Here is a 12,170-nt window from a genome sequence, read left to right as displayed (position 1 = left end):
GGGGGGGTATTATTAACAGTTTTTAAAGCAAACTTGGCCTGTAAACAGTTGTCCATCCCGGTGTCCCGCACCAGCTTTGAGCTGAGCGTCTTTGAACTCGGACACTCTCCTACGGTTCTGTGCGCGCTCGTCTATCGCCCACCTCGTTCTAAGGACTTCATAAATGAATTCTCTGACTTTTTGGCTGATATCACACAGAGATACACTCACTTTTTGCTTATTGGTGACTTTAATTTGCATGTGTGTTGTCAGGAGAAGCCCTTAGTGAAGGACTTTCTAGATTTATTGGACTCTTTTGGCTTAGCTCAGCAGGTGAACGGCCCCACCCAAGAACACGGTCACACGCTGGACCTCGTTTTAACACGCGATGTCTCTGTTTCTAATTTGAAAATCGGTGACAATGTTTTTTCAGATCACATGCCTGTATTGTTTGACTTCACCCCCCCTTGTCATACTGCTAAGACGTGCGTTCCTGCACGTACGCGTTCCATTAACCATTTCACTGCTGCTCGTTTTAATGAAGGTTTTAATTCTGAGAGGATCGAACAGTTCCCGGTGTCTCTTACCACTGAGGAGCTAACCTCTCAGTTCAACTCTGCCTGTTTAGATGTTCTGGACCGTGTCGCTCCCCTTAAGACCAGAAAAACGAAACTTAAATCAGAGCCTTGGCTGAATGACGTCACGCAAGCCGTTAGGCAGCAGTGTCGCAGAGCTGAACGAAGGTGGAGGAAGGACAGACTGCAGGTTTCTTTTCAAATGTTAAGGGAGAGTTGGCGTCACTGTCAGAAAACCGTTAAAGCTGCCAAATGTAAATTCTTCTCTGATTTAATTGTCTCCAACTCCCACAACCCCCGAGTTCTTTTCTCCACCCTGAACTCAGTTCTACACCTCAGTGAGCCTTCACCTCTGGAAGCCTCAACTGAGCTGTGTGAAAACTTCCTCCATTTCTTTTTAGAAAAAGTAGCAAACACCCGGGCACTCATTTCTCCGCCAGCTCATGATCTGTCCATCCCATCTCAGTGTGTGGCTGTGTTTGACCACTTTGAGCCCATCTCTCTGTCTTCTCTGGAGCAGGTAATGTGCAACATGAAGCCATCTGGTTCCCCCTTTGATGTGGTCCCCCCTCGACTACTAAAGGAAGTTTTTCCTACCCTGGGTCCTTTTATTCTCGCTATTCTGAATAGCAGTTTATCCTCAGGTGTGGTGCCAAAGACTTTTAAACATGCTGCTGTCCAGCCCCTCCTGAAAAAACCTAACAAGTCATGTCCAACTTCCGGCCTGTCTCCAGACTCCCATTCACCTCTAAACTACTGGAAAAAATTGTGGAGTCTCAGTTGAAACAGTTTTTGGGGGATCACGCTATCCTAGAGTTATTCCAATCTGGCTTCAAATCTCTCCATAGCACTGAAACTGCTCTACAGAAGGTTTTTAACGACATTTTCATATCCACAGACGCAGGTGATTCTGTGCTGCTTGTCCTATTGGACCTTACATCTGCTTTTGACACCATCAACCACAAGATCCTCATTTCTAGAATGGAGCAGTGGGTGGGCATCACAGGGTCAGCCCTTAAATGGTTTGGGTCCTACCTCTCTGACAGAACCTTCTGTGTCAATATCAAAGATTTTAGTTCGGCATCGACAGTGCTCCAGTGGGGGGTACCACAGGGGTCCATCCTCGGTCCCCTTCTTTTTTCTTTATACCTGCTGCCACTAGGTGCTATCTTCCGCAAACACAACATACCCTTTCATTTCTACGCCGATGATTGCCAAATTTACTTCCCCCTGAGGCACAGAGGCACACGCTCTATTCAGCCTCTTCTTGACTGCCTGGCTGACATCCGGGACTGGATGGCTTTAAACTTCTTAAGCTTCAATGAGAAGAAGTCTGAAGTCATGCTGTTCCATCCCAGTGGCTCACTCATGAACCATGACATTGACCTTTTCTCTCTAGCCCCGATAGAGAAACAAAAGATCCCTAATCTGGGGGTGATAATGGACCCGTCCTTAAAACTCAACAGTCACGTAAACATGATGGTCAAATCCTGTTTTTTTCAGCTGAGACGGCTGTCTAAGCTGAAGCCTATACTCTCCAAAAAGAACCTTGAGACAGTGATCCACGCCTTCATAACATCTAGGCTTGATTACTGCAATTCACTTCTGTTTGGAATCAGTCAGTCCTCCATTGCTCGTCTACAACTGGTCCAAAATGCTGCAGCCCAATTTTTAACTGGTACAGGCTATAGAGAGCACATCACGCCAGTTTTGGCCTCCCTGCACTGGCTACCCATTCACCTTCGGATCCAATTCAAAATTCTCATGTATGTTTTTAAATCACTGAACAGTTCCGCCCCATCCTATCTCACTGATCTTCTGCAGCCATATGTCCCACCGCGCTCTCTGGGGTCAGCAGACCAGATGCTTCTCTCAGTCCCAGAAACCCGTCGTAAGCTCAGAGGTGACAGGGCTTTCTCTGTTGCAAGTCCCCGACTGTGGAATGAGTTGCCACTGAGTGTCCGGCAGGCTCCCACACTCTCAGTCTTTAAGTCTCGCTTGAAGACCCACTTCTATTCTCTTGCCTTTAACACGTTGTGATTTGTTTTGATCCTGTCTGTACTCCACACTGTTGGCCATTTTAGTTAGCTTCTGCTGCTATTTGTATCTGTATTTCTATTTTATGTTTTCCTGTCCGCTGTGCATGTTTGTTTTCTTTTGTACAGCACTTTGGTTGGCCTTGTTGCTGTTTTAAGTGCTCTATAAATAAATTGGTATGGTATGGTATATATGTATATGTATATATCTGTGAACAAGAAACAAAACCACATATCTAAATTGAACAATAAAAGTACAGTAGACACAAGGAGTGCAAATACATCAAATGATGAAGAAAATCTATAAAAATGTAAAAGTAGATGCTTTTGCAGAATCTTGTTAATCAGAGATTTAATGGTGAATTTAATGAATTTAATGAATTTAATGGTGATTTAATGAGTTCATTAAAAGTTCATTAGCAGGATTTACACACACACACACACACACACACACACACACACACACACACACACATATATATAGTTTAATTTGATCATTTTAATAATCTGTATTCTTTGTAATTTACCAGAAACTTCAAAAATAAATTCTCACCCTGTACTGAAACCCGTCAAACCATGCTGTACTGGTACGAAAGGTACTAATGGAAAAGTGGCATAAATTGTCCCTAGGTGAGGGTGAATGGTTGTTTGTCTTGTTTGTCTCTATGTGTCCCTGTGATGGACTGGAGACCTGTACAAGCCCCGCCTCTTACACCATGGTGACTGGACATGGGCATCAGTGACCCCCGCAACCCGAAAAGGAAGACGCAGGTAAACATAATGGATGGATGGATGGATGGATGGATGGATGGATGGATGGATGAATGGATGGATGGAGGTGGGTTTATAAATTATATTGTATTTGTTTAAAGATGGCACTGTCTTTTGTTGTTGTGATACGTCAAAAGAGTTTGGTTTTATTAAGTTTTAAAGAGAGCTGATAAAGGTGGAGTTATATGTGACAGAATAACGGCCATCTTGGAGGTGGATAATTGCTGGAAGAAACTTTCTATAAAAGCTAGGGAGTAAAAATGCATAAATTCTAAACATGAAGTCCACAATCAAAAAAAAAGTTAGAGTCTAAGGCAGGTACTTACTGCTGTTGGATGTGCTGCTGGATATACTGGGGTCTTACAAACTGGGGGGGCGCCTTGACAGTTAGCTTCATCTGGGCCATGTTATTAGCCGAAGGGGAGGCAGAGACGTAACCATTAGGTAACACTTGCTGAGGAATCGGCCGCTGGGGTACCATGTTGTTTCCATTAGTGTGCCCGCTGGTGTGTCCATTTGAAGGTGCATTCCCAGGCAGTGCTGGATAGGAGTGTGTGGGCACCGTGGTCTGTTCACATGCCTTCCCCTTTGAACCGGGCTTACAGACGCAGAGCTGAGGCCTCAGGCACATTCCTCCATTTTGGCACTGAGGGATGCAGTTGGCTGTATCGCAAAACCCAGATGGAACAGCAAGACAAAGAAGACAAAGTTATTGGTCAGAGATCAATCATAGAAAAACATTTACACAGTATGGCTACAGCATACTAAAAAAAATCATTTCAGATGTCTTGAAAATAGTGCATTATTCATTCAGCCATTTCACAATGTCAATATTTCACATATTGATGCCATAAGTATGCAAAACCTTAAAATGTGACTTTTTCCAACTGGTGCCATAATAAGCTGAAGCTATTCAACAAGTTAAAACAGCAGTTGTAGTAGTGCAAGTCTCTAATTAGAAATATTTCTAATGCAAATTTTAATAGGGGACTAATGCAGTTATTGCACTAAACTTAATTTTGTAATAATCTAAGCTGTAACGAAGCTGATTCATATTTTGGTTCAGTGGACTCTGATGGCATTCACAGTCACCAGATATCTATCTTATCCAGCAACTTTGGGTTGTGGTGGAACAAAAATAACAAATCAACTATTTGTAAAGAGTGAAATACTTCTGTTACTGTTGTATAAAATTGTTGTTAAAATGTGTTAAATAAGAGATTGTCACAAAAGTTTCATAAGTTTTTTACTTCATTTTCATTGTGTACTTTGACAGTGCTCAATTTAAAACATAACAAATTATGCTGTTTTATTGCTTACCGTATTTTTTGCTGTATAAGTTGCAGTTTTTGGCATAAATTAGCATGCCTACAACTTATACAGCGAAGTGACGTATTTATGTTTTTTCCCCATATTTATAACCCAATTTTTGGCTGAGATCTGACGATTTCATTCATTGTGACACGGAAAATATTGAACACTACCCAAAAAATCCTAAATGGGCCTTCCAGAGGATGTCCAGAGGACCAGATTTAACTTTTTTGGATTTTTCTACCTGGATTATTGAGCATGCATCAGGAAATTGAACACTACCATTTTCAGTCACTAGAGGGCCCTCAACTAATATGGCAAGCCAAGTGTCTCATTAATAGGTAAAAATGGCTATTAATGAGACACTTGGCTTGCCATACCAAGCCACCTTTGTCTCGCTCCAGAACTCCTGGAGCAAATGTCAAATAAGCTGCATTTCGCTGCTCCGCCCAGGAGAAATGCAGCTGATTTGACCGTCAAAGTGCATTTATTAAGGAAAAGTTCAACTGAGACACACCTTTGCTATGATTTTGAGCAAACAAATAATTGTTTTTAAGTGTAAATCTTGTTAAATTCTTCTTAAAGTCCTCCTGTGCACGCTCCCCCGGCAGCCATTTGGCAGTCAAGTCTGTTTTTGGCACAACACCGGCACGCATTCCTGGGTTGTCAGCGGTGACGCGTAACAAACGCAACACGTCAGTGGTGACACATAATAGATGCGGCTTATATGGTGAAGCGACTTATTTATGTTTTTTCCACTTTATTAGACATATTTGGACTGATGCAACTTATAGGGCGGTGTGACGTTTACGGCAGAAAATTTGGTACTAGTATCCTATAAAGGGTAACGATTATCATGCACTGAGAAAAGTCTCTTCCCCCCCCCCCCCCCAAAAGAAGCTCAACTGTTCTGCAAAAATAGACTGAAAACAATAATTGGGGTCATTTAAGTTCATTCAGTCATTTAACTTTTCCAAAGAAATTAAACACATGCTCAAAGTAGAGATTTGTTTTAACAAACGGCAGTTACTGGAAGGAAATCTAATTTACGTCCGATTTAAACAACTCGTTCAATTCTAAGTTTGCACCTTCTGATACATCAAATCCTGACATCTTTACTTTTATGATACATTCTAGTTTAATACATGAAAGTATGAAACCAAATGTCAAATCTACAATAAATTTAAACAAACTGTATAAAGAAGTGATCATGAGATTACAAAGAACTGATTCTATCTTTGAACGTTTGAGCTTCTTCATGTGTGTGTGCTGAGACCAACAAAAATCCTTTAAACACACCACACAGATTATAGAGGCTCCCATTCTTTAACTACAAAGCGTCTCCTGCAGACAGAAGTTTACATACTACACCCCAACACACACATGCACACACATGCACAGAAGTGCTTAAACAACACAAAATATGTCAATAGAAGATAACAGCCATCTGATAATTTTTTTTCCTTGATAAATATAAACATCTGGAAATCTTTACTTCAATTGTATCAAAATGTGAACACTAAAAAAGTCCAAACTCTAGAAAATCTGTGAGGCTTCAGGGATTATGTCTATGAGGGCTGAAACAGGAACGCACCTTGTGCAGGGACGCCCAGCCTCACACCGTGTGTGTGTGTTGGTGTGTGCGTGTGTGTGTGTGTGTTGGTGTGTGTGGAGCAGGAGAAACGACTCAGAAAGAGGTCCGTCCTTCTCTGTTCTCCCAAGGGCCCCTGAGGGTGTGCCACCTCCTCACTCAGCTTGTTAGTCTAATTAGTGGCTTTGAGATTTGTGAAATGATTAATGAAGGGAAAACTAAATAGGTGCTGAGTGACATCTGGAGGTGTGAGGAAAATCTCCTCCGTCAGCAGTCGGGCCCCTGCGTTTCTCTGAAGGCAGGAGAACACAAAGGAACACACCTGGTTCCATCTCTGCACATCTGCTCCTCACATATCATCCAGTCTTTGTCTTGTTATTCACATTGTTTAAAGGAATAGTTAGGTCATTTTGATATGGGGTTCAGTGTGATAGTGTTAATAATATCTTCTTTCTTATCATATTCACCGTATTATGTTATATTATATTATATTATATTATTATCATTTGGTGTATATCTTAGATCCTTGTATATTGCTTCTTTTTTATAGTTTATATTTTTGCTATTTTTGGGTGTAACTGGGATCTTGAGTACACAATTTTGTTCCACCTCATGTACCACATGTGATGTGAATGATAATAAAGAGCCTTAAACTAACTCAGTTTGAACAAAAAGAGTTTACACCCAACAGGACTGATGGGATAAAAGTTAGTTTGAACACATCTAAGGTCAAAGTAGTTTGCTGCCATCTCAAAACAAATAAATAAGTTATTACTTTTCAATCATATAGACCTCATGGCTGGTTCTAGTAAAAAGTTGGTTCAGCTGGTTCCATGCAAATAAACAGAATATTGCTCTGAACAAAATAAAAAATACTCCTCAGATTTTTTTAAAGACCTTGTTTCTTATTAATTAATATTGTTTTTATCTTTCTGCTGTATGTTCAAGTTTTTATTTTGCCATGTTTTGCTGTAATTATTTTTCTCATGATTAAAAGAAAGCTCATGTGGCACCATAGTTGTGTACAAGAAAAAAGAGGAATGTGAATTTGAAATTTTGTTGGCTGTAACTGGGACCCTGTATAGATAGTTTCGTCCCACCTCATGTATCGTGTGTGGTGTGTATGACAAATACATCTCTCTGACTCTGAATATCATAACAGTATTGATGATATAATTAAAGAGAAATGGACAGCAGTTTAGAAATTTAAATGATAAAATCTGCTTGAACTGGTTAAAATTAGACGATGAAAACTGTTCCATACTGGAAGTGCGTCCTTTTCAATCGTTTTGATGACCTATTAATGGCTCATTAAAAAATACATACAGGTACTTCTAAAGTTGATTCCTGCCTAGTTAAGTCTTCAAAAAATTGCACTGGATATTGACAATGTTTTTATTTCAGTATATATATTATTATTACATTGTAAGCTTGGTATTACTGTATATTCTTATGTTGACATTGAGGTGGCTGTGGCTGAGTGGTTAGAGCAGTCGTCCTCCAATGCGAGAGTTGGGGGTTTGAATCCACCAGCAGTCACATGCCGAAGTGTCCCTGGGCAAGACACTGAACCCCTCATAGCCTCTGATATGTGTCCCATCGGTGTTTGAATGTGAGCTAAAGCTCTGATTAGTCTCTTTAGAATGACTTGTTCAATTAGCTTTGTATAGATCTAGTAGAGTGCTGTATGAATGGGTAAATGAGGCACAGATTGTTGTAAAGAGCTTTGAGTATCTTGAAATAAGGTAGAAAGGCGCTATATAAGTACAGTCCATCCATTTACAGAACTATTATAAAATTCCTTCCAGATGTGACCCCTGGATGACCCAAAAGTGCTGCGTGTTTCTACTGCTGCTGGTATTTTTGCTTTTAAATACCAATAAAATTTATGGAAAATAATATTGTAATGTAAAATTCATGGGAATGTAAAGTTTTTAGACTTGTGTTTGCATAAACCACAATGAAATTTGAAGAACTGGAGTTGTTTTCAAACAATAGCATCTACTTTGGTCTTAATTACATTTGGTCTCTGGCCATCAGATCATTGGTCCTGCCAAAAGTAAACTCCATCCATCCATCCATCCATCCATCCATCCATCCATCCATCCATCCATCCATCCATCCATCCGTACATCCATCTGTACATACACACATGTTTAACTGCCTCTTCCATTCCAGGTTGCGGGGTCACTGGTGCCCATACCCAGCCATCACTGTACCATTCCAGGCATGGTACACCCTGGACAGGTCGCAAGTCAGGCCATTCAAGAAGCTATCTACAGGTAAGATATCAATAATCTAAAACTATTATACAGATACCGACTTCAAGATGATCAACGTTTTCTTTATCAGTATTACAGAAGGCCTTCCATCTATTAAACTCTTCACACAAAGCACTAGCATTGCTGTATGCGGTCTTCTACTATAAGCATTTAGCTCTACAAGCTGGAAAGTTCCTGTGCAGTTTAGCAATGCCACTCCACCCTGAAGCTGCAGAAAGTATTAAGCAATTTCATACTTATCAGCCACAGTACGATCATTTAGTCAAACAAATGCAGTGACAACACTGTGGCACACTGAGAAACTACTTTCAGAGCTCACTCTCAGATTGACACCCCTGGTTAGAAAATTGCTCGGGTTTATGAGTCTCACAACTGCTTTAAACTTCATGTGAATGAAACTATGAAGCTGATGTTTGACTTCTGTTGAAATTAACTGGCCAGCAAAAAGGAAGCCTCTTCTGAAAATTGGTTTGGCTGCTGGAAAAAAGAAAGTTGAGGGACTGCATTAAGTTGCCCTGGGACCCAAAGTAAAGACCCACTTTGTTCATAAAACACACACACACACACACTGCCCTCCAGTCCCTGTACAAATGTCAGCGCCAACAATGCTGTGAGTGTTTAGACTCAGATCAGCAAAAATAACTTTCTCTAGGCTGAGAGAGAATATGAGAACTTAAGAATGGATGAAGATGACTGAATACTACCTTCAAAAGAGAAGAAGAAAAAAAACTTTTGTAAAAATTGGTACATTAATTAAAACAAAAGGTCCAGCGTGCACCCCACCTATTAACTATTAACAGCATTTTCCTAACTCTGACACCCTAAGGTGTCAAATCCACGCATGGATTGTGTGATTTTTAATTTACTCTGCTTTTTTAATTCTCTAAACTTTTGTAAAGTGATATGCGCACCTCCAACTTTGCTGCAAGTCAAACAACATCTCTCACATTTAAATGAAGTTTAAGGCAGAATTTTGAGGAACACTCATCTTTTTGTAAAGTACTGCCAGGGTTAAAAACACTCAGATCCTAGTAAACAGCAAACTTGCAGCACAAGGTTAGCATTAAATGTTGTCAGTCTTACTAGAGTTGGAGGACATTGTGTTTCGTGAGAAGAAACAGAAAGAGTAGCACTGTTGCTTTAACGAAGAGGGCAGGAATGTCCTCTGAGCAAACTGTCAGGAAGAATCCAGGTCCCGTGCAAGTTTAAGTATCCAAATTCACATCGTTCTGTTGCTTTCAACAAAATTAGTCATAGCTGACCCAAACAACTGGTGGTGCTGTGGTACAACAATGGATGCAGCAATATGTTTTATCAACCTTTGTTGAAAACTAAAAAGAAAAACTATACACACTTGTACTACCTTTAATACTCTTATACTGTCGTTATACTCAAGAGTGGTGGCGCAGAGGTTAGAGAAGGTGGGCCTGTGAACAGAAGGTCGCCAGTTCAACTCCCTGGACCGACAAGATCAACACGTGGGTAGGAAAGGTGAAACACCCACACCTGTCTCCACCCTCATTTGCCCCACTATGGGCCCTTGAGCAAGGCCTTTAACCCCCACCATCTGCTCCCCCGGGCACCCTAGATGGCAGCTCTCTGCTCCACACAGAGGGCTGTGGTAGCTCGGTGGTCTGTGGTTGCATCAGGAAAAACATCCAGCATAAAAAAACAACTGTCAAGTCTTTGTGCAAGTTGGTTTGCTGTGGCGACCCCTGAAGAAGGGAGCAGCTGAAAGAAAAATAAAATAAAATACAGTCTTTATACTAATAAAAGTAAAGACTGCAGACCAGGATCTCTTTGTTATTTTTACTAGGACTGTGTAGTTTCTCCAAACTGAACTTAAACTTGTATTGTTGTTTAGCATATTTTGATAAAACACAAAGGTTTACAGAGAGTGCAACGTCTACCATCGTCACAACAAAGCTCAAGTTTTGTTTTTCATTTAATTTATTTCTCTCAGTGCATCTAAAGAAACCATAATGCCTCACCCAACAGAAAATCAGGACTGAGTTGCTTATCTTATGTTATCTTATGTTATCTTATGTTATCTTATGTTCCTTGCAGGACACAGACTTTCTGAGACTGTAGGTGCAGCTCTGCAGACTAAAAGAAATCCTCTGGCACTATGCCATTTTTTGTCTTGTTTTGTTTCACGTAAAATTTTGTGAAGTAAATCAATGGGGCTGTCACGATAAAAAATTTTGCTGGGCGATTAATTGTCTCAGAAAATATTACGATAAACAATAATATTGTTTGAAATTTGACAATAATTAGTAATTATTATCAGATTTAAGAAGAAATGTTGGTTCATTTTTTTGTGTGTAGTACCTTGTTTGACCACCAGATGACAGTATAAGACTGTTTGAACCGAAGGATGGATAGTGAGGGAGTAAGCAGCGTGTCTCTTTAAGAAAATTGGCGGGAGGTGACAGGCTCTGTCCCTGTCTGTTTTCTTTGTATTTGTTTGTGTTTTCCACTTGCTCCTCAGTCTGCCTCTCCACTCCTCAGTCTTTATCATTCACACCTGTCCCTCATCAGCCACCTGCCCAGATGCTCTCATTACTCACTCTCCCTCTGTCATAAAAAGCCTTTTTTCTCCTTCACTCCTCGTCCGGTCATTGTTCTGTTTTCACAGACAACATGGTCCTCCTCTATTCCTGTGCCAGGTATCAGTCTGATTTTTGAATCTGTCCTGTTCTTGTCTGCCTGGATCCTGCCTGTAGTTTTGCTGCCCCGTCAGCCGTTTTGTTTTTTGTGGTTTAAAATAAATTAATTTTATTATAAACTCCTGCCGGGCAGCACGGTGGCGCAACTGGTAGAGCTGCTGCCTCTCAGCGAACAGGTCCCTGGTTCAAACCCAGGTCCAGGTGCCTTCTGGGTGGAGTTTGCATGTTCTCTCCGTGCATGCGTGGGTTTTCTCCGGGTACTCCGGTTTCCTCCCACAGACCAAAAACATGCATGTTAGGCTGATTGGTAACTCTAAATTGTCCCTAGGTGTGAGTGAGAGAGTGAATGGTTGTTTGTCTCGTTTGTCTCTATGTGGCCCTGTGATGGACTTGCGACCCGTCCAGGGTGTACCCCGCCCCTCGCACAGTGATTGCTGGACATGGGCACCAGCGACCCCCGTGACCCAAAATGGAATAAACGGGTAAAGAAAATGGATGGATGGATGGATAAACTCCTGCCTCGCTCGCCTGCCTGCAAATGGGTCTAAACAACACTGAGGATTGTGACAGAATGACCGGACCTAACCCAGACCCAGCAGGTTCTTCGCTCCGCTCCAAGCGCCAGCACGAACGTGAGCAACTCCGCCGGGTAACACGTAATTATCTGGACACCAGGGCCACCCCCAAGGATCTGTGGAAGAGGTTGGTGGCCGCTGAGGACTTTGTTAACGTGTTTACCCGGTTGGAACTACAGGGTTATGAACCAGGGGGGTTTGAGCTTTTTTCTGAAGCTTGGAATGAGAGACGTGTGCTACGCTCTCTTCTCCTGCCATCTGCCACGCCCCCCGGTCATCCCATTCACCTAACTGTGCCCGTGACTGTGGTCCCTCCATGTTGCTCAGAGGGAGCTGAAAGGAGCTCCGTGGGTATTGAGGACAGTAACCCTTCTGCCTGCC

The 12,170-nt window shown here is 41.5% G+C and overlaps 1 protein-coding gene across 1 annotated transcript in view; it reads right to left on the bottom strand.

Moving 5' to 3' along the window:
* ltbp1 (latent transforming growth factor beta binding protein 1) overlaps positions 1-12,170 on the bottom strand; it is a 248,462-nt gene that overhangs the window by 192,355 nt on the left and 43,937 nt on the right. Inside the window, exon 3 of the mRNA XM_037681018.1 lies at positions 3,688-4,024. Within this exon, the coding sequence (XP_037536946.1) occupies positions 3,688-4,024 (337 nt within the window). The remainder of the gene's footprint in view (positions 1-3,687; positions 4,025-12,170) is intronic.

Source organism: Nematolebias whitei, chromosome 1 (genome assembly GCF_014905685.2).
Source record: "Nematolebias whitei isolate Nwh7 chromosome 1, NemWhi1, whole genome shotgun sequence".
In the NCBI taxonomy this organism is placed as follows: Eukaryota; Metazoa; Chordata; class Actinopteri; order Cyprinodontiformes; family Rivulidae; genus Nematolebias; species Nematolebias whitei.
The sequence above is the reverse complement of the archived record's forward strand: the minus strand, read 5'-3'. Positions and strand labels throughout refer to the sequence as shown.